Here is a 27019-nt window from a genome sequence, read left to right as displayed (position 1 = left end):
ACCTGCTGCTGGAGGTGGGGTGGCTCCTCACCAGTCACTGTGAAGTGAACAAGGTTCTTGGGAGTCAGCCGACAGATGGGACTGCCCTGCTGCTGGTGGAGGCAGCTGGGTTGTGTGTACATAATCCTCAGGTTGCGTGTTCCTCCCACATAGTGTGGCCAGGCTCACTTAGCATGCTACAACATACTGTTGCCATGTCAGGCTTGCCCTTTTGGAAACTGAGGGACAGTAAGTGACTCAGGCACCTGGAGAGCTCCTCTGTGAGCCTGGGTCTCCTTCAGATGGAATGAGAGAGATGGCTTGTCTCACATCTATATAATTAAACACAGGTCTCCCTTCCTTTAAGGGCGTTTGTGTGCATCCTTCTGCACAATTCCACTTTGGAACAAATGATTACACAGCCTTCCCTGAACTGGACACAGGAGGAAGGTAGAGAGTTCTTCCCAGTGTGGGTCACGAGACCAGACTGGAGCCTGTGGAAGAGAGGCAACAACATCCTTTAGGATGCTGCTCACGTGGTCCACCATCCAAAGATGGATGCCACAGGGGCTCTGCTGTCTCTACATCCTGGGTCATTTCCCTTTATCCCTTCCCTTACAGTTCTCTACCAACTCACAGGTGTCTGATCCAACTTTGGGGACCTTTTATTGGTCGGGAGAGCAAATTTCCCAAGCCCTTCTCCACCCATGGTTATAGTCTTAGTTAACACAAGCCATATAAAAGATGTACTAGTGCCTGAGAACTGGCCTAGCCAAAGAGGCAGCTTGGGCTCAGCAGCTCACTTTGACAGAGGGGACTGAGCACTGGCCATGTGCTTGTGGTGAACGCAGGAACACAGGGCACAGGCCGAGGCTCCAAGCCTCACCAGACATCTATACAAATGTCTATGCAACAGACATCTACATGCACGTCTACATAATTATGGAGGTGGTGCTTCGAGTTCTGTGGGAGGTGCTTCTGTTATGCGAGGACAAAGGAAGCCTTTTGAGGAATTATTTCAAACCAGCTAAAATGTGTATACTTTTTTTTTCTGTTTAAAGCACAAAGTGAGTGATGGTAGGTTGGACTACAGGAGATCATAGTGAAGCTAGCCCTGTGAGACCCTACAGGGCTTCAAGTAGGGAAGTCAACACGAGGAGTTAGGAAGCATATCAATGATGAGCCGTCTAGGAGCCAAAGCTCCTGAGATCTCACAGCCTTGGAAGAATGGCCCGTGTGACTGCTTCCCCTCCCTTGCCCCTGTCCAGGAGCACTTGATGGAATTGCTAGCCAATGGGATTGAAGTCTGTGGCAGAGACACTTCCTTTGTGCTGGAAGACTCCACCACAAATTCTTAGGACAGTTAGGAGAGGACAGACTCCCCCTCAGTCTGCCTGGCTATTCCTTTCGATTTCTAAAGGCAGAGCTGATGATTGAGAGAGTGAGATTGAGCTCACTGGATTAGAGGCTTGTAATCAGACAAGGGCCTGAGACAGTCCTGTTATTGAGAATATATATGAGTGCCTGGGGAAAGGCTTCCAGGATGTGGAGAAAGTCCAGGGGCTGTCAAGGTCATGGTAACACCACAGACTGCAGCCAGAGAGAGCTGCAGAAGCCACGTTGCCAGGGAGCCTCTGTGTTCCGCTGTAGTCCCAGCACCCCTCTTCTTGAGGCCACCCACCTACAAATGGCTGAGGAGCAGAGTCAGGCTGAGAATGATTAATGCCACCGGAGTACTTTGGAGGGAAGAGTCCATCCTCACAGACGGAAGCTGAGCCGCAGCAGGGCCAATCTGGGCGATGCCTGACATGGTGAGGCCCACAGCAAGTGTCCTTCCCTGACTCACAGAGCCCCAGCTTCTGGTGGGGCTGTAGTCATTAGCAGCCTATGCTGCTCAGCTGGCAGAGGAGGGGTGCTGGGGAAGGAATGGAAAGGAAGAGAAGAGAGAAGAACCCCACGGGAGCAGAGAGAGTCGATTTAGAGTTACAGCGGTGAGATCGCAGGATGTAACAGGGAAGGCTGGCGGAGTCCAACACGATAGGGCATTCAGTTCATTCTTTAACCGCAGCCTTCTCTAGCCCTTTTAGACAGTACTAGTGCAGTAGTGGTACCTAGTACAGCACTAGTACCTGGTGAATTACTAGTATTTGTATTTACTGTACTATTTATACCTAGTGCAGTAGTGGTACCTAGTACAGCACTAGTAGCCAGTGAATTACTAGTACTTATATTTAGTGCACTATTTATAACTAGTATAGTAGTAGTACTTAGTACAATACTTAGTGCAGTACTGACGCTTAGTGGAGTACTGGTACTTAAGTATAGCACTGGCATTGGGTACAGTATGAGTACACAGCATAGTGCAGGTACCTAGAAATTCATGAGTTCACACTAGCAATGCCCTGAGCTGGTGTCCCAGCACTTCTAAAGGTCTGTAGGAATTTGTCTTAGGGCCGTAAGCGAGGTGAATAAGAATTAGGATGCACAGAGAGATATAAAACCTTGACCTTCTCATTTGTTATTACAAACTTGGCTGTCTAAATTTCTGCTTATGGGAAAGATTAATTCCGAAGAGTTCAGGTCCTGCCACCCTCCTGGTGGAGCTGGAGCCTCCTTACTTTGTGGCAGTGGAAAGGACAAACGCCGCTGGCTGGGTGGGGGTGAAATTCTAATCTGGACTCTTCAGAAGCACTGCTTCTGTGCAGCCCTTTCTAAACTGTGTGCTCTGGCCATGGTGCTTATTGAGTGTCTGAAATCCCAGTTTCCCACTGCTGTAGAGTCAAGAGTCTCTGGGTGCCAGGACTGTGCCAGGAGAATGCCATCTCCACAATTCTGTGCCACTGGGTCTCTGGTCTTGTCTTGAAACTCTTGGAACTGGGTGGGTGAAACATGATGTGTCCCCATGTGCCCTGTCTATGAAGACAGCTGCAGAAATACCTATTGGGCAGCCCAGCAGCCTGGGCTGGGCACTGTGCACCCTCTGTGCCTCCGGGGAGTCCCAGCTGCCTGCCTGTCTTTCTTGTGATGCTCTTCCCAGGATGGTATATGTTTAGCGAGGCTGAGAAGGCCCTCTGTGTTCTCTCAAGCGAAGCTGTTTCCCAGCTGGGAACCCCACGCCTGAAGATGAACTTCTGCCACCCAGCCGTCAACCCATCCACATGGGGAAACTCCAGACTCCACACTTCATGCCCTAGTCAACCCAGGACCAAGCAGGTCAGCCTGGGATCTTTTCTTCCCTTGAATTTTCCTGAGAGGACTGGAGAAAGGTGGTTCTTGCAAAAGAAAGTTTTCTTGACATTCAGGCGTATTCGCCCAGCACACAGAGCCTGAGGCCTCTTCATGATGCTCAAGATTCACTCAGCCCCCACGGCAACTCCACTTCACCTCCAGTCTCATTTCTTATTTGGCCTCCTCACTTATAAAGTGTTCCCACAGAGGTCATTTAAGGGAAGACAAGGAAACAGCCAGCAGCTCCTCAAGGTCAGACAATGTCATTCTGAATCCCTGGGTGCCCACCAAGAAGGAAGATGTAGGCTTGCATTGATGTGTTGGGAATGTAGCTCTATACATGCAGAGCCAGAGGCTCCAAGTGGTGAACAGAGTCATTCCCAGCACACTGTAGCATCCTCCAGCTGTGCAGTGACCAGGCGCAGGGCAAGAGCTACATATTGAAAGAAAGGTGTGTGTGTGTGTGTGTGTGTGTGTGTGTGTGTGTGTGTGTGTGTGTGTATGTGTGTGTGTGTGCTCTAAATAGCACAGCTGCTTTGAATAACACTTTGGAATTTTTTTTTTATCAAACTAACCACATATTAATTATACAGCCCAGCTGGTCTACTTCCAGGTATTTACTCAAGAGAAAGGAAGACATATGTCCACATGCAAACATTCACAGCAGATTCACTCATAACAGCCTCCTTTGGGAAACAACTTAGATGTCAATCAGATATATGTTGTAGGAATGCAAACTCTTAGATACACATAATAGGTTACAGGTACCTGCTACAACATGGGACTCTCAAAGAAGGGAATCTCTTCCAGGGAAGGAGCCCATTACATATGGTACAACTCCATGTGCACAAATTCTAGAGAGATAGAGGGAGCCAGGTGTGCTGGCTCATGCCTGTAATTCTAGCACCTAGGAGGCTGAAGCAGGAGGATGACTGTAAATGTGAGGCCAGCCCAAACTGTAAAACAATTTCCAGGACAGTCTGGGATACAGATTGAAACTCTGTCCCAATAAGCAACTATATCAAAACAAAAGGGGAGGACAAATAACATGGTGGTTGCCAGGAACAACCAGAGGGGTAGGAAAGGTGTGTAGCACTTTGGGGTGATGCAATGTTCCCCATCTTGGCTATGGGTAATACATCTATTGGGCCAGCCTCTGAATGGTGTATTCAGAGAGTGTGAATTCTGCTGTAAGCAAATTGTACTGCAGTCAGCCCATCATGGGACACACAGAGTCTGTGCATGATCTTTTCTCACCAGGCTTCCCAACCCATCTTCTATATAGACCTGTTCTCTAACCATCCTTTGGTGCCTCCATCTTGGTCAAGGCTGCTCTCCATGCTTATTCTAAGCCAATGCTGAAATATGGATGCTATTACACACACACACACACACACACACACACACACACACACACACACAGAGAGAGAGAGAGAGAGAGAGAGAGAGAGAGAGAGAGAGAGAGAGAGAGAGACTAGTCCTCTGCTAAGAATAGTCCAAAGCACTGAGCAGAAAGGCAGGTGACCAAAACAATGTGAAATGCACCAGATAGCAAGCAGCACATGGCTTGCACCTGTCCACTGTGTACCCAGCCCTTGCTAGGCATCAGTTACATTGTGGTGACCATAGCATTTATTTTCTAGGCTTGGCCATCCATGGGCATCAGTCTGATGCAGAGTAGTACTGATCTGCAGACAGATCTGTGAACGGATGCCCTTGGGGGACACACACACACAGCTCTGTCCAGGAGACTGACATACACGTGCCTCTAATTCTGCACAACTTAAAACCTATGTGATTCCTCACACAAGCCCTCAGTAGCCCAGAGGAGGAGGGAAATAACTATGCAAGACATACTGACTTATAACAACACAGATTCCCAAGGGCAAGAATCCGAAATGCAGGCGTAAGTTAACACTACATCCCACTAGGTGGAGCCCGAGGGATAGGTTAGAGTAGGCAGACCCGGGGAGTCTTAGGAAGGCACTTAACTGGATTGGGCTGCCTGGTAGAACGCATGCTGCAGTGCTTTCTGTACACCAGAGCAGACCCTTAAGATGATCTCATAACCATATTGCTCTGGGTGGAGTGACGGTGTCCAGGGAAGCAGCCACTTTTCTGTGCTTACACAGGTGGGATGGCTGGCCACAGATGGCTAACCCCAGAAAAAACGGGCACGGGGGAGAGGAAGGGGAAGCAGTTACACCCAGTCCCGGGCTCACAGAGTATGGGAAACTCTCCATGGTTGCTATGGGATTTTCTCCTATGGGAACATCCCCGTAGGCCCCTCCCTCTCCAACGCATGCCATTCTCCGAATATCTTTTTGGCTTGCTCTACGTTAGCACTTCTCAAAGGGGTAGGAACGATCTAGTGATGCAGGTTCTGGCAGCCGTGATGGTTGCTCACTTTGCAGAGTCCAAGTGTGTCTCTGTGCGTGCATCCGATGGGTCCTGGGGACCAGCACACCATAGGACATCTTCAGAAAGGAAACAGGCTCAGCTGCAGAGGAGCAGACCTGGATTCTGAGAACTCTCCATGTGCCTTCCTGAGTTTGCTAGCCTTGGTTTTTCTATGCACCAGGCTCAATTCATAATTGAGGACATGTCACCAAGGATTGTTTAAAAGGGCATGTGACACAGACACTCAACATCTGCCTTCATTTTCCAAGAGAACACCAGCCACCCACCCATAGGCATGCCCATTTGACCTCCCGACCCACTGAACTCTGCCATGGCCTGTGTCTGCAGGAGCCTACACTGCCCAAATCCCTATCTGAATGTAAGCTGCTCGTCTTCACTTTCTTTTACCTACTCTGTGCACAAGTGCTAAGTCTTGATAAGAGCTCATAACATCTCTCTTACGCTCAACGTGTCTTGAGTGTTCTTATCAAGCAGAGCAACTACACTAGGTTGGGGTTCAAGTCACTCATTTTCTAAGCACATCCTAAAATTCACCCAACTCTGCTGCTATCCATGTGCCCTGGGTGTGCACTCACATTCTAGCCAGCCTGGACACACTGCAGAGGCCACGCTTGATGATGGCCTTAACCAGGCCTCAAACATCTCTTTGTGTCTTATCTAGTCGAATAAACTAAAAGAAAACTGACTGAGCCATCGCCAGGCATAGCTCAGTACAGCCTTGAGTTGCCCATCTTCTTTCTTAAGGAGAAAATTTTTGGAAGGAAGATCTACTTCTCAGAATCAAGATAATACTCAGAGTTACTTTATCAAGTGTGCTTACACAAATTCGTATCTCCTTATGACAAAATTTCCAGTTCTTAAGGATAGCAGCTGAGCCTAAATGTGGTAGCCCTCGCTCATAGCAGTCAGGAGGCTGAGGCAGGAGGATGGCAAGTTCAAGGAGAGTCTGGGCTTTGTAGTAAGATCCTGTATCAAAGATTAAAATACAAAACCCAAACAAAAACAATGCCCTCAACTGAGTTTTGTTGTTTAATGCAGTGTTAATAATAATGTAGCATTTCAACAAATATTTTCTGACCTACACTGTGTTTCTTGTCCTTAGTTTTCCAGAGGCTGAGAATGGGCATTACCTCATGCCCCACCTCTCTCTTAAATATGAAACCAAGACCCATGGAAGGAAAGCAGAGCGAGACAGCCAATGGGGTGAGGGTTGACCTTGGAATTCCTGTCACTGAAAAGCTGAAGTTGTGGATGCCTGAGTATGCCGCTAGGCTGTCTCTCAGGGAGCACCTACTTCCTAAATAAACAAAATCCTTGTGCACCCCAGGCTACTAGGAGAGTGAGAAGATCTAGGCAGGAGGACCTGTGACTCAGGTCCGTATCTTCTCAAATACATTGTGGCTTTAAAAAAGTCAAGTCCAATTCTAAAGCAATATAGTTTTTGTGCTTGAGCAAAGTTAGGACACTATTATCCACAGAAGATAGCCTGTCATCTAGGTAATATCTTTGATACACATCTTAGTTAGCCTCCGCTCGCTCTATTACCATTCTGAGTTTTCAGACCCCCAAAGTGCCAATGCTTCCTGATGAAGTGACTGCCCAGTTTTATTAAATTTATTTCTGCTACAGGAAGCGTTGATTTTTTTCATTTCTTTGTGGGACTTTCAGGATAAACCTAATCTCTCTCTCTCTCTCTCTCTCTCTCTCTCTCTCTCTCTCTCTCTTACACACACACACACACACACACACACACACACATTTTTAAAGAATTAAGTCCAAAGATAGAACAAATTCAAGGAAAGAATCATGCCAGAAAAATGTTGAAGGGAGAAACTGTACCAAAACTTGGTTGAAAAATATAGCCGATCATTTTAAAAATGATTTTTAGTTTTATTTTTATTATATGTCCATGTGTGGCTATGTACATGTGCATATCATTTCCTGTGGATGCCAGCAGAGGGCATTGTATCCCTTGGAGCTGGGGTTACAGGTGGTTATGAACTTCCCAATGTGGGTATTGGTAACCAAACTTAGGTCCTTTGGAAGAGCAGTGTGTGCTCTTGACTACTGAGCCATCTTTCTAGCAGTGTGTGGCCAACATCCACTGTGGAAAGTTGCCTTATTGAATGGAAATTCTGACATAAAAATTTTTAGTGAAATGCCTTATGTTACAAATGACCCTCTCTATTTCTATTCAAGTAAACAATGAGGATAAAAGACAGATGTCCTTCAAGAATATAGTTCTTAAAAACTTGGTAAGGGAAAGTCAAAACAGACCTACCCACAGGCACTCGAGCATTGGATTGATGAAGGCTTGGCTTTTTGACACCCTCACTGAAGGTTTCGCTTCATTATGAGTTTGAGTTCTCTCTGGCTCCAGCAACAGAGCTAACCACACAAGACAGGGATACGCAACAGAGCAGAGGCAGAGAGGCACCCCCAATGTCTTCTGGCCTTTGTAAAATAGGAATGACACCAAGAACTGGAGGGCACGGAAACATTAGCTTGACCCTTCTGCAGCTGGTTAAAAATTCAAGTCAGAAATGACAGACACTCTCATTCTGAACTTGGGATGACCTCTGGCTGGAACACAAAAGGAGGAATGCTGGGAGGAAATGTGGAAATGTGTGGGACAGGCAAGGATCTGTGTGGGACAAGGGAAACTTATCCCAGCACAGTGCTGAATACCTGTCACCCAGCATTTGGAAGGTAGAGAGAGTCAGGGGGTTCAGAAACTCAAGGCTTCATCTTCATGGCAAGCTCAAGGTCAACTTGAACTATATAAGACCCTCTCTTACAAAACAAAACACCCCAAACCCATGGGCTGGGGAGATGACTCAGTGGTTAAGAGCACTGGCTACTCTTGCAGAGGACCCAAGTTTGGTTCCTAGCACCCACATGGTGACTCACAACCATCTGTAACTCCAGTTTCAGGAGATCTGAAGTCTTCTGACCAACAGGGGCACTAGGCACATGTGTGGTATACATACAGAGATGTAGGCAAACATCCACACACATTAAAATTAAATCTTTAATCCTCCAAACACCAAAGAACAACTCTCATTTTTGTAAATGAATAATGTAAATTTAAATATTTTAATAGAGATATTTTGGTTTTCATAAGGTAAATGTGCTTATCTTCTATTAGAACCTTCTTGGAACACAAACTATAAGACCCTGGGCTATGTAATGATGTGTGAAGGAACCTTTTGAAGGTTGAGGTTTCAAAAGCTATAGACTGAAAAACGGCCCAGTTCAGAGATCCACCATGCCATCAACTCCAAAGAGACTCTGACAACATCGGAAACTGGTTAGTGAGTGAATGTCCCACCAGGGATCTAAGGACAAAAAAAGAGAAGGTTTGGGAAGATGGAATGATGCCTTTCAGTGGACCCAGTGGGCTAAAGTGAAGGAAGGGTGGGATGCTGGCTTCAGCATTCAGTAGAGGCTATGGATGAATAATCTACCCATTCTGTGTGGATCCGTAGGAGATAACCGAACCCGGCCTCACTAAAGATCTGATGACTACAGCTCTAATGTCTGTACTCTGCAAGGTTACATCAGACCTGTCTTTGAATTCCTCCAAAGGGGTGATATTAGGGACACAGGCTTGGAAGCCAGCCAGTCCTGCACTGAGATTCCAGCTGTGAGGTGCTGGGCAGGTGACTCAACCTCTCTAGGCTCTCATTTAACATACTGATAAGAATACCTAAAGTTTAACACTTAACACTTAAGGTACAGGGGCCAAGATACACAGAACACAATCAGCACATGATGGTGATCACTACAACTATTTTTAGTTAAGGACACGCAAAGCAGAGTCCAGGGAGGCTTGTGAAAAGTGCTTGCTTTGTAAGTATGGTGGTACAGGATTGCAACACCAGTGTTTGAGGAGGAACAGGGACAGGCAGATCTCTGGGGTTCATTGTCTACCTGGGAAGACACTGAGAGACCCTGTCTCAAGAAAAAAACCCTGTCGGGCGGTGGTGGCACACGCCTTTAATCCCGGCACTCGGGAGGCAGAGCCAGGCGGATCTCTGTGAGTTCGAAGCCAGCCTGGGCTACAGAGTGAGTTCCAGGACAGGCTCCAAAGCTACACAGAAAAACCCTGTCTCAAAATAAATAAATAAATAAATAAATAAATAAATAAATAAATAAATAAATAAATAAATAAAGGAAGAAAGAAAGAAAGAAAGGAAAGAAACCCAAGGTGGACAGTGGCTGAAACTGACTTCTTCTGTCCTCCACCTGCATGCTCACACATGTGCACATGCACTCTCTCACACATGTGCACCCTCAAGGTGTGTGCATGCGTGCACACATGAATGCCCAAAGTTGCTTACTGGTGTTGGGCTCATGTAGGAAGTGAACGATGGCAAGGCTGTCAGTAGACAAGCCCAGAGCCCACCCTTAGATTTGCCAGCTGCTTTACCTAACACTCATACAAAATTCTTGAAATCCATTTCTCCTAAGTTCTCTCTGATGCAGTAAAATCTTAATATGTCAAGTGTAAAGTGTGTGCGGAACTTTGAGCTTCATAAATTTATGTAAGACAGAATAAAATATCCAGCATGTTCCACACATTTATTGCTCCCCAAAAGGGGGCTGAGTCTCAAGGTATCACTTTATTCTTGCGTGCCTGTGACCTTTGAGGGTGTCTGTCTGCTTTAAGGTGAGTAAGACGACTCCTGTTTCTTGAGTAACATCTGCTGTGATATGCTTTAATAAAAGATTCCTGTGAATGCTTCACTTTTTAAAGATTTATGTCATTGCTTTAAGTTATGCCTGTGTATGTGTGTTGCTGTGTGTGTATGTCACATGAGTGCGGGTGCACACAGAAGCTCGAAGAGGAAGTTTGGTACCCTGGAGCTGGAGTTACAGGCAGTTGTGAGCCACTCGATGTAGGTCCTGGGAACTGAATTCCAGTGCTCTGGAAAAGCAGCAAGTGCTCTTAACCAGAGAACCATCTCCCCTGACCATGGGTACATTCTGTTTACTATGTACAGTCACTTTCGGCTTCTCTAGTTTAATACAGTGACTAAACCAACAAGTCCCTGTCAAACACATTTTCTTCTTTATCTCCAGGCAGGCACCTCTTTGTCTGCAGTCCAGATGAAGTTACTTCTGCCATGTTTGTGTTCTAAGGACATGCCCTCATTCTACCCAAGCTTAGCGGAAAACAGACAGCAGGCTAAACATTCATGCTGTGGCTAAATCTCTCTTCCAGAACAATACAGTTTCAGCAGCTCCTGCTGTTTATTGAAGTCTGCCAGGGAAATGTTGTGTCTCAACCTCAACATTTGCAGAAGCTGCCGGATGAGGCTGACAGCACAGGTCTATCTCTTTTAGGACAAGCCCTGAGCATCTAGCCTTCTCAGAGAGCATTGTGGGGGGAGAGAGCACAGAACGGAATGCAGGAGACAATGGGAGGCTGGAATCAAGATGCCCAGAAACAAAGGATGGAGACTTAGGGGTGGGAGGGGGCAGAGGGAGGAGCAGGCAGAGAAGAGAGAGGGAGGGTAATATACAAACAACACAGTCACATCTGTGGGCTTTCCAAGGTCAGCACTGTGGCTGCCTCTTAATCTGAGCCAATGGCTTCACCAAACTCTACTGGTGGCCTAGCCTGTGGGGCTTAATGGCTAGGTAATATAATTATATCACCAATATATAAAGAAATGTGCCTACCTGGAGCTGAAAATCTGTCAACACTCCTGCTCAGGGTTTCTCTTTCGTGTGTGTCCTTGGACTCTAAGCTGTGTATTTTATATTTTTTTTTAGACAGGGTCTCATGTAGCACAGGCTGACTGCAAAACTCTATGTAGCTCAGGATGACCTCAAACTTCTGATCCTCTTGCCTCCGTGTCTCAAGTGTTGGGATTATAGGGTTTTGCCACCAGGCCAGGTTTATGCAGTGCTGGGGCCGAACCCAGAGCTTAATTTATCACACTAGGCAAGTGCTTTGCCAGTCGAGTTTATGTCCTAGATTACGTACTTATGAGAGACCAGGTAGGCTTAGCAACATAATTCAAGGTCGTGAAACAGCATGAGGCTTGGTGGTCCGATCAAAATCACTGAGAACTTGCTTCTGGGAACACAACTATGCCAGTGAAAGAGCATAAACCACAAACACACACCACCCTTGGACTGCTGGGCAGAGCCAGCTCTTTCTTCCTGTGACCAAGACTGACTCATTGCTTTGGTTCCTCTCCCAAGGCACTGCTGGATCTACGACCACAGTTGTCCATTCACCATTGTGAAGCTCTGTTTCTGATGCCATGCGGGGAAGTAAGGGGCTTCCTTCCTATTAGTGAGGAGAGAGCCAAGGGCCTGCCTAGGAGAGCTGGGTCCTATCCAGCGTGTACACCCCACGTGGAGGCACAGGTGATCTCATTCCACAGAATCAGAGCAGGGAGTGGGCAGCATTGCTCCAGGGGAGGAGGCTTCGAAGAGGTGCCAGCAGTTGGACTAAGTGACCTCTGCCAACTTGGTCCTGTTACCAAAGGAAGAGCCACAGGGTTTTTCTAATCCATGGTGCCCTGTTCCTGCCCTACGGGCTGGGCAGAGCCTCAGTGTCCTCTGTCTCACTTTGTTCTGCAGATTTCCAAGGGACAGAAAAAGAAAGACCCGTCTTACCCGTGAGGAATTTTGCTCAGGACGTAATATCCAGTGTGGGAGTGTTGATACACCTGCAAGAGAGAAGAGGAAAAGAGAGCACTGAGACCAAGGCTGTGATTCCTGGCTTTCAAATTTCTGAATCCCAAGGAACACCGGAGGCCAAGGGCAGCCTATGCAGAGCCTGCAGGCAAAGCCTTAGCGACAACAATTTGCATACCCGGTTTGCAGTACTTCCACCATTCTCCAGGTTTATCAGGCAGCCGGAGGCTTGATGTCATCTCCATGGCTACCTGGTTAGTGATTACATTAGGAGTCTGTATTTCCATCTAAACTAAATACAGCACAGAACTAATGGGGGCCTGTGGTCATTGGAGCTCATTGGACATGGTCAGCGAGACCTGGCAGGGCCAAAGACCTATGAAATTCTGAAGTTCCTGCAGAGTATGGCCAGGGGTCCCCTGGGGCCTCAACTCTGGGCCTGCAATGAGCATGGAACTGGAGGCAAGACTGGGCACACTCTCCACCTTTGATCCAATTTGATGGACATTTTCTGGCTTCTGAGAGGGATCAACCAGGGCTCACTGCAAGAGGAGAGTTAAAAACAGAGAGCAGGACACCAGCAGTTTCCAAACTGCTAGAGCCCTAAATTATAGAGGTCTCTCTTGATCTTTTGAGGCAGGAGAATATTTTCTAATCTGTAAACAGTGAAGAGAATTCAAGAGGGTACCCATGAGAAAGGGGGATACAGCAGCTCGGGAAATGTCAGCATGCCCCTCCAGTTTTTTATAGAGCCTCTTCTTCTCGAGGGTAGAGTGAGATCCTACTTCATTCCCAATTATACCTGAGGAACTCCCGAGGGCAGATGCCCTGTACGGAGGGATGCCCTGTGTGGAGGGATGCCTGTGTGAAGGGATGCCTGGCAGCTAGCACATGAAGCTAATTTTCTAAGGATAATGTTAGGTTTTGAACTATGGGCTGATCAAGCCATGCCCATCCGCAGCAGCCTTTTTCTCACGGTTGCTATAGAGGAAATGGCAAGCCTATTGAGAGCTGGTCCAAGAATGAATGTCTAACTCCTAACACACTCCCCAGGTTCCTGAGTTCCAGAGAATGGTGGGCATCGTTCTCACTCTGTCCTGCCCCAACAAAGTTTACAGACTTCAAGTTTTCAGACTCCAGGACATCATGGAGTGCTGGTGGTGGCACATCCCCTCTTCATATAACGGGCACACCTTAACTAAATGTGCCCTTGTACCCCATCCTCAGAGTCACACATTCCTTCCCCAGAATTCTCTCCACTCCTCCTCTCCAGGAATCAGAGACAGCCTGGCTGCAGACCACTGGTCAGCCAAGTGGTGTGACAATGTCCCCCTTCCTCTGAGACCTGTAAGAATGAACCCCAATCTGCCTGGTGGGCTTGAACTATCATCAGGGTCCCTGCCATTCTGCTGTCTCTTTATCAGTACGCTAGTGCAATGTTTTACTGCCCTACTTTAGTCCCAAAGCAGAAACCTTTCAGAGAAAAGGTAAGAGATATGCAGATGAAGGAAGACAATGAATGGAGACTACACTGCATGGCACTGGGGGTGAATCGTGCTGCTGCTGGAAGACAGCTCCCAAAGGAAGAGAGATTCTGACCTGGTGTGGACCACTGAACCAACTTCCAGGGCATTACAGTGGACAAGAAGTTATTTAGAAAAACAGGTGCAGATATAAAAAGCAAGCAGTGTTTAAGTGTCAACAATATTGTGCTTCTAGAGATCTTGAAATCCCTGAACCAGACACACGGGACCCAGGCTGGCCTTCTGGATGGCAGTGGGTAGGGAGATGTGGTTCTGTTTTGAAACAACAAGCATTACTCAGCTCTTTACTACAAGTCCAAGTTCACTGTTGCCAACTGAAAAATCCAGGATAGCACCAGATGAAGAAATACATAAAATGCTTTGTGCATACACCATGCACAGTAGACTTTGTTCCTACCTAGGACCAAGGGCAGAAACTCACCCATGCCCTGGCTGACCCATCTTTGCTGTCCCCCTTCAATATGCCACCAAATCCAAATGTGCTTGAAATTCTGCAAGCAATTCTTGAAGTAACGGCAACGGAAAGGCTAACAAGAAACTACCTGACACAGACTGTGGAAAGAAGAAAGCAACGGGAGAACTTTCAACTCTATGCCTGCACTAGTGAGGAAAATTACACACCCTTGGGAACTGACATAAAATGTCTGGAAAAGAAACCGATCAACTATTATACCCCAGCAAAAGACATCTGGCCATGTTTTTTTAATTTTAATTTTAATTTTTTAAAATCATCTTTTTATCCCCATTGGGACATTTCAACTCTAGTGACTGTGTCATAGGTCTGAGGCTCTTCTGGAAACGGGTGAAGTCAGTCAAAGTATGACCAGGAAGAAGTCCAAAGGATGGGTTGAGAGAGCAAGCCCTCTAGAGCTGTGTAGCCTGTCTTCTTCCCAGGCTGCTCACGGCCTTGTCCTGTCCTTGGCAGCCCAAGCTTGTCCTTACCCTGGCAGCTGCCTTCCTACTTCACTGCTTTTCTGTTGTGCCGTTCTGCCAGAACTTTCTGTTGACTCACAGCTAATTTTCCCCAAGAACACAACATTGTCTTTCTTGCTGGCTGTCTGTCTTCTTTGTCTCCCACATATGCTTCCCATAGCAAAGGCTATGTAGAGACACAAGGCAAAAACAAACATAACTTCCTAATACTCTGCAAGTCTTCAGGACTTAAGAAACACCTTTCTGCATTCCTTACCTTGACCTTCATGACAGCTTCTGTCTTAGTTACCTTTCAATGGCTGTTGCAAAACAATATGGTCAAGGCAACTTATGAAAGACAGTTTATTGGAGACTTGAGGTTTCGGGGTTATGACCATCTTAACAGGGGGGCATGACAGCAGGCAGGCAGGTATGGTAATCAGATCCATAAGCCTGAAGCAGAGAGATCAACCCAGGAATGGCATGGACTTTTAAAACTCAAAGCCCACCCCCAATGGCATACCTCCTTCAACGTGGCCACACCTCCTAATATTTCCCAAACAGTTCCACCAACTGGGACCAAACATTCAAACATCTGAGCATATGGGGGACACTCTGGCCATTTTTATCCAAACCACCAAGGCTTGTCATAGGAGCAGCCTTTCCTGGCTTCACTTTTCAAATGAAGAAACTGAGTCTCAGAGTCACAAATCAAGGCCCAAGGTAGCATAATGTAGAAGGAGGCGAGCTCAGAGCTTCAGGTGTGTACACACACCTAACACTGTTTCCACAACACCACAATGCAGGTTGGAGTGCCTCTCCCATCATTCACACTGTCTCTGTCAGCCACAACCACCTTATGAAAGACCCAAGTTCTCTGTGTTTATCTGGACCATTGGTGACCCTCTTTACAGACCAGGAAACTACTGCCAGCCCTTTCCACCTACCTGGAAAACATCACTGAATTTACAGTAAAAGTACTTAGTAGCACCAACTTTCTTCTCAAGCTCTGAGAGTTGCATTTGAAACATTTTTTTTTGGTAAGATGGGTGAGTGAACACTGATCAATACATGTGATAAATGCCCACTGGCCATCTGCTGTGTGCAATGCACTGGAGAAAGGTGTGTATCAATGTCTGGATCAAGGAGTTGATAGAGTGGGTCACCTAATATTGTGAGGAATGGGAGATGAGACAGTACTAAGAACAAAACACATGAGAACACTTGGTGAAACAGGTGGTTTTTGCAAATGGGCTACACACTCTGGGAGGTCAGAAGATCTACTTGGTACCTCCCCATGTGTCATGACCACAATGGCTTTAGTTGTTCTTTTTCAGAGTTTATCCAGGAATGGTGCACCAACCTGCTTTCCCCCAACTGTAAAATCCATTGTCTGAGGCCCTTACCATTGCCATATATGAAAATTGTCTTTAGACAGGTCACTAAGTGAAAGTAAGATCATTAGGGCAGGCGCTCTTTCACCATGACTGGGGTGCGTCACACAGGGACAAAGAAGGGTGCAGTGACGGCTCAGTGAGTGAAATGCTTGCCACGCAAGCATGAAGACCTGGGTTTGAATCTTCAGAATCCCATTAAGCCAAACATAGTAGCATACACCTGTAATTCCAGCATCCCTATGGTGAGATAAGAGGCAGAGACAGGAGAATTCCTAGAAGATTGCAGATGGGCTGCCCTGGCACATGCAGCCATGAAGAGTAAAGAGAACATGTGTCAAACAAGGTGAAGGTAATGATTGGCATGCCAGGTTGTCTTATGACCTCCACATAAGTGCTGTGGCACATGTACATGTTCTCTCTCTCTCTCTCTCTCTCTCTCTCTCTCTCTCTCTCTCTCTCTCTCCACACACACACACACACACACACACACACACACACACACACACACACACGGACACGGACACAGACAAAGGGACACACACACACACAGACACAGACACATGGACACGGACAGAGACACAGGTGAAAACCGAAGGAGGATTGTAGCTAGAGTTTTCCTGCCTGGCCCACAGTCAGGACAAATCTTTGTCACCCACCAGTCCCACAGCTGCTCAGACCCAACCAAGTAAACACAGAGACTTATATTGCTTACAAACTGTATGGCCATGGCAGGCTTCTTGCTAACTGTTCTTATAGCTTAAATTAATCCATTTCCATAAATCTATACTTTGCCACGTGGCTTGTGGCTTACCGGCATCTTTACATGCTGCTTATCCTGGTGGTGGCTGGCAGTGACTCCTTCTGCCTTCCTGTTCTTTCTTTTTCTCCTCTCTGTTAGTCCCGCCTATACTTCCTGCCTAGCACCTGGCCAACCAGTGTTTTATTTATTGACCAATCAGAGCAATTTGACATACAAAACATCCCACAGCAGAAGATGCCATGGGAAGTCTCAGGGAATACCTGGTAGGAAAAGGGAGGTCTCAATGGTGCACATAAAAGTTGAATGCCAAGAAGCACCAACCATCACCAACTATTAGCAGCTGAAAGACACCAAAAGGGTTGCCCTGTATAGGGCTCATAGTGCTATGACCTTACCCACCACAAACCACAGTGGACTTATACATCACTTGGGGCAAGTGAGGTCATCTTCCACAGCTTGCTTGTTATCATGGGCCACTATTCACTTTTACATATAACTGGGACTCTGTACGTAGCCGATTAAACTGGATTCCACAGGTGTCATTGCTTAGTTGTTAAAACCCAGTTTTACTTAAAAGAACCAAACCACATTGCCCAATTTTGGAGGCAGTGACCTTCTGATAGTCAGGGGATCTGCTGGTACCCATGCCAACCTCCTTCCTTCCAACCCACAACCTTGTGGATTTGTGCTTTACATTCCCTTGAATTCTCTTACAACATAAGAGCAAAAGGACTTTTAGAACTTCCTTTATGTCAATTTTATAGACAGTAGAGTGTTGTTTGCAGCAGACAGTACACTCAGCCCTTTACATTGGCAGGTGCCACATCCACAGATCCAACCAGTTACAGATAGAAAACATTTGATAATAATTTGTGCATATGTTTAATGTATACAAGCAGTGCTTTCTCTTGTCATTGCTCCAAACAATGTAATAAAACGTCAATTCATTCAGCATCACAATAGGCATTGTAGGTAACTTGGGGATGGTTGTTCTAATTTCCTGTCTGTTGCTATGATACATTCCCTGACAAAAGCAACATTAAGCGGGGAAGGGTTTATTCATTTCACAATTTCATGCTACAGTCCATCACTGTGGAGAAGTCAAGGCAGAAACTTGAAGCAGCTTGTCACATCAAGTCAAGAGCTGAGAGAGAAGGAATGCATGCTGCTTGTGCTCAGCTAATTGTCTACTCTTACACAGTCCAGGATCCAAATCCAGGAAAAGTGCCACCTACTTTTACCCTGGGTCTGCACATATCAATGAACACAATCAAGACAACCCCCACAGACATGCCCAATCCTTTATTGAGGCTCTTTTCCCAGGAGATTCTAGATTGTGCAAAGTTGAAAACCCAAATTAACCTTTGCAATGTTTTAAAGTACAGAGCAGTTCTTGCATAGGTCATCTGAAAATCCTCATATATCATTGTACATTGGAGACATCGACTTCTGGGGATCTGGTATCCTTAGAACCCTGAACCATTTCCTGTGCATATCCAGGCATGACTGAATTCAATTTCGAAAAGACACTGAGAGCAATGGAATCAGTTTAGAAAAGTGAAGATACCCAATTCTTTCCTGAGGCTTGCATTAAGGTCTCTCAGGGAACAAGCTGAGAAATAATTCGTTCAACAACTGCTGGGAGCTGCTATGGGCTCATGAGCATTCAGAGCCAAGTACATTTGGGAAATCGACTTGTGCTGACAATCTGGAGGGTTCACAGAGACTCAGCCAAGGCCTGTAGCCTCCAGATGGACAGATGGAGGTCATAGGAACAGGTCCCTGCTCTGCAGATAGCATGATGTCCCCGAACCCAGAGGCACTGGCTCTTCCATGAAGCTCTGACTCTGCTAAGATGAAGTAATAGACTCCCCAGGCTGCCATACCTGCATCTCAGGAAGACGACAGCCAGCCCACCTCTTTCCAAAAGTCTTTGGGGTGGGGGAAGCTGTCTTTAAAACTGGGATTGGGGCAGAGCTGTAGAGATAGCTCAGGGCTTGAGAGCACTGGCTGTTTTTCTAGAGGACCCTACCTCAATTTCTAGTACCTGCATGGTGGCTTACAACTGTCTGTGACTCCAGTCCTAGGAGATATGATGTCCTCTTCTGGACTCTGTAGACACTACATGAATATGGCACACAGACATACATTAAGGTGCATACACATAAAATAAAAATAAATGTAATCTTTTTTTTTGGTTCTTTGAGACAGGGTTTCTCCATGTTGTTTTGGTCCCTGTCCTGGATCTTGCTCTGTAGGTCAGGTTGGCCTCAAACTCACAGAGATCCGCCTGGCTTTGACTCCTGAGTGCTGAGATTAAAGGTGTGCATCACTGCTGCCCGGCTAATAAATGTAATCTTAATAAAAAATAAATTTAAAAAATCTGAAGTGGAGACTGGGGATATAACTTAGTGGTAGATGGCTCATGTAGTATGTGTGAGACCCTGTTTTCAATCTCTAGGACCACCAAAAAAGAAGGGAGGAAGGAAGGGAGGAAGGGAGGCATAGAGGAAGGGAGGGGGGGCAAAGGAGGGAGGAAGTGAGGTGGGGGGAAGAAAGGAGTGAGGAGGGATGGGGGAAGGGAAAACCAGAGGGTATGTTATGCTAAGAGCACTAAGTCTCAGAAGGACAACTGGTGCATGATTCTGCTTACATGAGGCCACAGAGTGAGCATATTTATAGAAAATGAAAACACAATCTAGGGTCTGGAGAGATGGCTCAGTGGTTAAGAGTACTTGCTATGCAATTATTAGGACCAGAGTTCAATCCCACTATCTTTATAACAAGCAGGGTATCTCACACATGCCTATAACTCTACCCAGCTCCAAAGGAGGCAGAGGCAGGAAGATTGCTGGGGCTTGCTGGTTTCCAGCCTAGCTGAAAAAACAAGGACCCCAGATAAGAAAGAACCGTGTCTCAAAGGAGTAGGCAGAGAGAGTAACAGAGAAGGATATCAGATACCCTTTTCTGGCCTCCATGTGCATGCCACAGTTATGTGCGCGCGTGTGTGTGTGTGCGCGCGCGCGCGTACACACACACACACACACACACACACAAATATAAATAAATATATAAAAATTAAAAATCAGTATCTGGATTAGTACCCAGGGCTGGAGGCAAGGCAGAGGAGAGCTACTGTCTAGTGTCTACAGAGTTTTCACTGGGGATGGTGGTGAAACATTCTCTTCATAGATGTTGATGATGTCACACAGCACTGTGAGTGTGCTCAAGGAGAACACACTGCAATGGATAGCTGTTCTGTCCATGACCTTGAAGCACCCCCTAGAGATGTAACAGGTAACTGTCCTACATACCTATGACCTTGAAGTACCTGCCCCTGGGGTGTGGCTTGGGGTGACCCTTAAAACCAGAGATGCACATGGGCTGCTCTCTTTACTCCTTTGTGAGACTTGGATGCTGGGACAGTCTCAGGCAGAAGAACAGCATGGGACCTTGCCTCACTTTTCCAGGACCCTGTGACAATTCCTCTGTTCTGTCTTGTGAGTTTCCCATTCTTAATAAATCCCTTTGCCCTTTAAGCAGACTCCATGAATTTCTCACTTTAACACACCTTACAGATGCTAAAATGACATACAGTGTTCTAGTTTCATTCTGTTGCTGTTGTAAACACCATGACCAAAAGCAACTTGTAGAACAAAGGGTTTATTTGGCTTATACTTCCAGGTCATGGTCCATCACTGATGGAAGTCAGGGCAAGAATTCAAGCAGAAGCTTAAAGCAGAAAGGGATGCTTGCTTGCTGGCTCACTCTCTGGCTTTCTCACAGGCTTACACTTAGCCTTTTTACACAGTTCAGAACCACCTGCCTAGAGAATGGTGTCACCCACAGCTGAGCCCACCTATATTAAGTAACAATCAAGACAATTCCTACAGATACAGACATGCCCACACACCAGTCTGATCTGGGCAGTCCTTCAATAGAGGCTCCTTTCTCAGGTGACTCTAGGCTATGTCAAGTTGAGAGTGAAAGCTAAGTAGGACACCCAACATTGATATATAGTCACCCCAATAGGTGGGGGGGATGGGTTTGTAATATTTTTTAATTTAATACAAACTAATGCTCATTTAGGAAGATTTTGATGCCTTCTATGATGAATAATGAATCTAGAAAGGCAGGGATTTTGCTAAGTGTGTAAGTCATATACCAACATGACTCGGGGTGCTTCAAGGATTGTTTTTCCCCTACTGTTGGCAATCGCATATCATTGGCCATCCCAGAATAGGTATAAAGCATCAGAACCATCCACCAAGAGGCTCCCTAAGGATTACCCCCTATTCTCTTATCATTTTACAGGTGACAGGAGCCATGGTCCCAGAACTCTGTTAGTGACAAAGATGAGCAGGAAGCTAGACTTCCTGGTACCTGGTTAGATATACCTGACCTCAACACTCTCCCAAGAGGAACAATGAAAGCCCTTGGGAAATGTATCTTCAAGCTCTGACTCTCACTTGCCCATGGGGACTCCAGTGACACCAGCACCCAAGGCAGGCCCCACTTCATGAAACACCTATAGGGCTCCATGTGTATCTGCCATGCTCAGCCTCACAGCAGCCCCTCGAGGAAAGGAGTTTACATACTGACATAAACCTTGGAAGGCAGCCATGATGGCTATGCCTTGCCTACTTTGTGATGTTGTGGAAGGCATGTTTCCAGGAAGTATCTGGCAGAAATGCCTTCAGCACCAGACTTTTCCAGTCTTCTACCATTTGACTACCTCATAGATATGCTCTGGCTAGTTACTGCTAATACTTGAAAATGCTCCAACTGAATCCAACATTAACCTTTTACACTCCCTCCCAGGAGAATTGAGTTTGCAGCCTCTAGTGAACTTAAGCATAGGCAATAAAGGACCCCAAGTCATTCCAAGCAGAAGTTTCAAAGCAAATGCTGGACAACATTGGCAGAGAAAACAAACCAACAATAAAAGTTAGTAATGCTTTCAAGGTAACAAAACACAGGACATGGATTCAAGGGAAAACTGTTTCTTTCACATCAAAGACCCACCTGGCAAAAGGGGCAGGGTTTCAGAAAACACACCCACAGGACAGAAGGCCCTGTCCCTGATATATATATATATATATATATATATATATATATATATATATATATATATATATATATTTGCCATTTCATCAGGATCCTGGTAGTGTCCTGTGCAAAGAAACTGCAACTCCTCTGTGCTCCATCCCACCCACAAACAGGGAACTAAACCCCATATGGGTCAAGAAGCAAAGAGAGGCTCTTTCTGTAGCCTGACTATCAGAAAGGAGCAGTGAGGATCTGGGGGTCACTGAGGGGCTATGGCAGTAAGGGGGTGCACTAAGAGAGGAAGCTTGCTAGGAGAGAGGTTGGGAGAGGGGAGGGGGACTTTTGAGGCAAGCAGAGGGAGGGTGACCCTGGCTGCTGTGGCCACAGAGGCTCTGTTGACCCAGTGAGAAGTGATGGTCCCCCCCCCCAGTCCTCCATGCTATCCTCCCCAGTTGTATTTTGGAGGGCTCGGTGCTCAGCTTCATCTGTGTCTGATGTTCTAGAATTAAGAGGCTCTGGGGTGGGTGGGAAGGGCTGGTCAGCCAACTGTTACCAGTTTAGGAATAACGATTTGATCAGAAGCTTGAGAAAATCAGGAGACCATAAAGGCCCCGGGTGAGGCACGTGGGACAGTAGACAGACTGAGCGTCCCTTTGGGGGTCAGAGGAAAGCCCCACTTCAGTGACACACATCAGCTAAGGAGAAAGGCTAATGCAGCAGGACTCTGTCACCCCTGGTTGACAGTCAGAAGAAAATTCAGAGACTCTCAGACACAAATTGGAAGTGGCACAGTGTGTGCACAGCCTGTATCTGTCCCCCATGATCCAATGTTGAAGCACTGTTCTTTGCCTCTCCTCTGTGACAAGATGGCCTCAGGAGACGGTGCCAGTGGTAGGTGGCTAGGACTGCATGAGGTCATCAAGGCAGAAAACTGTCACAAATGAGGTCGGTCCCCAGTATCAGTACACAGCTTATGCCTTTGTTCTGCTGGGTGAGCTGCTGCCAGCGGATAGAGAACCTGCAGCTTCCAGACCCGTGACTAGTAACTGCTGGTTATAAGCCGCCCAGCCTTTGGCAATTTGTTATAGCACCTCACATGACCAGTGCAGCTTCCATCCAAGTGGCTGAAACATCCAGCAATAACAGGAGTGACCTTGAGGAGGAAGAGAGACCTGCAGTATGCACACAGGTGGGGTGGGACAGTGGAAGCTGGTGTTTCCTTTAGAACTAAATGTCTGCTCACCACATGACTCAGAAACTGAATTCTTTTTTCCACAGTCAACCTATATAATTTCCTCTTTTTCCTTATTCTCCTTCACATAATTTTCTGAAATAGATGTGAATATATTGAGAACTTCTTGCATGCATACAATGTGTTTTGATGACATCCATATCCACTCCGCCACCTTCTCTTAGGTCCCTTTCACTTGTCCCCACTCTTCTCAGCTTTGTGTCTTTTTTCACTGGTCCAAGCTGTACTGCCCATATATTCAAGGGTGTGGAGCCATCTGCTGGAACATGGTTGACCTACCAGGAGCTGCACTCTTAAAGAAAATTGATTCCCTTTGCCCAAGAAGACATCAACTCATGAGCCCCTCCCCCCAAATGGAATGTTGATCTGGGGCAGTTCTTATGTATTTGACCACCACTGCTGTGGAGTTCATGAACACAGTGGTCCTGTCCTGTTCAGAAGACACTGCTGAATTCTTTGATGCATCTCATAGACATGAAACTTACAGTCACATAAAAAAAATGCTTATGAATGACCACAGAGGCATCATTACCAGCTAAAACTACCTGGACACCTGTCTATGGTTGAGGCTCAGTGGCTTCACAGAGGCCGTGGGACGCCACCTAGTGATGCAAGGTGCAGATGAGACATACACTAACTGGGGGTGGAAACTGAGGGAGTTCTCTCAGCGAAAAAGCCAGTCTTCAAGAGTTATTTCTCTGTGATGCTGCCTATAACTATCATTCTGAAATGACAAAGTGATACTGGTGACGACAGTTCCCTGGGCTGCCAGGGTCCCGCTGCTCTGTGTCTTGGTTGTGGTGGTGTCTTAATCTGTTTAGCTCTGCTTCAATGGAATCCCACAGATGGGGTAATGCTCAGAAATGTAATGCGTCACAGTTCTGGAGGGGGTTTTGGAATCTGCTGTAGGTCTTCTGCATTGTCCCATTGTACCCAAGGAAGGTAGGGAAGACTATGAGGGAGAGCTGCCACTCATCCATTCATGAGTACTCTGCCCAGGAAATTCTCCAGTGAGGCCTCACTCTTAGTATGGCTGCAGTGGTGATTATGTTTTCAACACACACTTTTTGATGAGAGACACACCCAAACAGTAACAGGCTGTAATCAAATGATCCTACACAAATGATGGAATTGCACAGAACTAAACATATGTAAAAGCACACATGCATGCACACACAGATACATCCATGTACATACTTAAACACACAAATGCACATGCACAAATGCATATACCCATATGTATACACATGTACACATACATACATGCACACATGTAAACATGCAAGCACACATATGCACATACCTACCTATATACACATACTATACATATACATATATACGTGTGTATGTGCACACACAGGTATATCCACATGTACACACACACAAACATAAGTAAAATAGAAAATCTGAGTAAGACTAGGGCTGGATCAATGTCTGCATCATGGCTGTCTGTGTCTCTGTGAACTGTTTCTGTCAGGGGAGTTGAGTTTAGTGCATAAGTGGGAACCTTCCCATTATGTCTCACAGCAGCTGGTGACTCTCCAGTCACCTCAGAATAAAGTCTTTGTGTTCAAGTTGTATTTCTTCTGTCTGTCTGTCTGTCTCTCCCTCCCTCCCCACTCCCTTTCATAATATGAACATCTGTGCTCTGTGTTTGTGAAAGGCGAACAAGATGCCCTTCTGCTCCTTCCCAGCTCCCAAGTTCCCACGGGACAATGACTGTGTGTGCACAGCAGTGTCCTGTCACTCACCAGAGCCATTCTGCTTCTTCTGGCACAAAGATCTCACCTACCTCGCCAAGGTGGATGGCAGCATGACTCATGGTCATGTCGCTTATAAAACCTGTGAGCTGGAAGTTGGAGGTGACAAAGGCCCTGGCCACCGAGTGTCATTAGCCCTGGGCACGGTTAACTATGTGACCCATCTGTGATGTAAAGAAGAATGCAATTCCATCTCTAGCAGGCGACCAGATCCACGGTAGCACAGAGGATGAACTTAACCGGTGGTAAGCCTGGATTTAAAATGCCATGTAGATAAAGAGGAAAGATAGTTCAGTGTCAATTCTTACAAAGGTGAGGGGGTTGGAGTAAGAAGAGGCCCGATACTAGATAAGCTGCTGAAACTCGAGTGAACGATGTCTGTGTCAGAGGGGTCAATAAAAGAAAAGTGAGCATCCGGGAACAAGAGACTACAATAGAGGTTTTCAGAAGAGAAAAATGGAATCGTGCAGGCATGCATGTGTGTGCGAGCTTGTGCGCATGCATACACGTGCACACACACACACACACACACACACACACACACAATGTAAAAACAAACTGGGATTGCTTTTACTTGCATTTCAATATAGCATTTGAAGTATCACTAATGTAAGATTTTAACAGCATAGGTCAAGTGCTGCCTGAAGCCAAGATGACAGTCTCAGCTAAAGAGGTCACATCTGCTGCAAGAAAGAACACATGACTCATCAGAAGCCAGGCACCTCAAAGGGTAGATTTTGACCCTTCTCCATTTTCTCCCTACCATGGGCCATCCTTTGTTTTCACCCCATGCAATGCTGAGTATGTTATGGCATCAGGCAGCTGTTCATTTTCTTCTCTCCTGAAGTGCTTTCCCACTCCTGTTTCTGGCTGAAAGTAATGCTCCGCTGTTTAAGACTCCATGTGAAGACTGGTGAAGGCATTTGGAACTATCAAACTATATGTGGTCCTGGGGGACAAACAGGCCCTTACACATGCCAGACAGCATTCTACCACTAGGCTGTGCCATGAACCCTTTTAATCCTTTTTAAAAGTGTGTGTGTGTGTGTGTGTGTGTGTGTGTGTGTGTGTGTGTGTGTTTTCATGCACCTATGTGGAGTACAACGGTGGATGTTGGGTATCCTGCTCTCTTCTCCATCTCTTTCTCTCTTTTTTTTTGAGACAGGGTTTCTCTGTTGCTTTAGAGCCTGTCCTGGACTAGCTCTGTAGCCCAGGCTGGCCTCAAACTCACAGAGATCCGCCTGCCTCTGCCTCCAGAGTGCTGGGATTACAGGCATGTACCATCACTGCCCTGCTCCATTTCATTCCTTTGAGACAGGGTCTCTCACTGAACCTGGAGCCAGGGTGGCAGCCAGCATTCCCCCTGATTCCCCTGCCCCTGACCCCCACCTCATTGGGTTATAGCTATGCAGGCAGCTACCTCTGACTCTTATATGAGGTCCGTGGATTTGAACTCAGGCCCTCACGCTTGCTAGCTAAGTGCTCAGCTACACACATGAACTGAAAGCAATGGAGCATGCCTAAGACTTCCACAGGCTCCAGTCAGACAAGACTCCAGAGCGGGGGAGGTGGGCATAGAGTCCCACTGCTGAATATTTACATCCGAATTCTGTTAAGTATGAACATACTGTTTGGTCCCTTAAGAATATTTTGGGCGAGATGAGGGCTCTTTCTTTACCCAGCCATCTTCTAAGTGGTTTGTATATTTGTACATTTTTTTTTTCTGCAAGCTCTTCTCTGAGAGTGGCTTTCCTGTGAGATTTCCTACATGGATGGCCCAGTGAAGGGACTTGATTGTGACTCAGAGTCTCTTGTTCCCGGGTGCTCACTTTTCTTTTATTGACCCCCCGACACAGACTTTGTTCACTCGAGTTTCAGCAGCTTATCTAGTATTGGGCCTCTTCTTACTCCAACCCCCTCACCTTTGTAAGAACTGACACTAAACTATCTTTCCTCTTTATCTACATGGCATTTTAAATCCAGGCTCACCAGCACTTAAGTTCATCCTCTGTGCTATAAGCCATGGGGGTCCCAGCTTTCCTGGACTAGTTATAAGTTCA

General features: G+C 46.4%; 1 protein-coding gene across 4 annotated transcripts in view; it reads right to left on the bottom strand.

Moving 5' to 3' along the window:
- Dpp6 (dipeptidyl peptidase like 6) overlaps positions 1-27019 on the bottom strand; it is a 790869-nt gene that overhangs the window by 175612 nt on the left and 588238 nt on the right. For all 4 annotated transcript variants that reach the window (XM_042273279.2, XM_042273275.2, XM_042273278.2 and 1 more), the window contains exon 6: positions 12265-12317. In XM_042273279.2, the coding sequence (XP_042129213.1) occupies positions 12265-12317 (53 nt within the window). The remainder of the gene's footprint in view (positions 1-12264; positions 12318-27019) is intronic.

This window comes from Peromyscus maniculatus, chromosome 3 (genome assembly GCF_049852395.1).
Source record: "Peromyscus maniculatus bairdii isolate BWxNUB_F1_BW_parent chromosome 3, HU_Pman_BW_mat_3.1, whole genome shotgun sequence".
In the NCBI taxonomy this organism is placed as follows: domain Eukaryota; kingdom Metazoa; phylum Chordata; class Mammalia; order Rodentia; family Cricetidae; genus Peromyscus; species Peromyscus maniculatus.
This window is presented reverse-complemented; position numbering and strand designations above follow the sequence as displayed.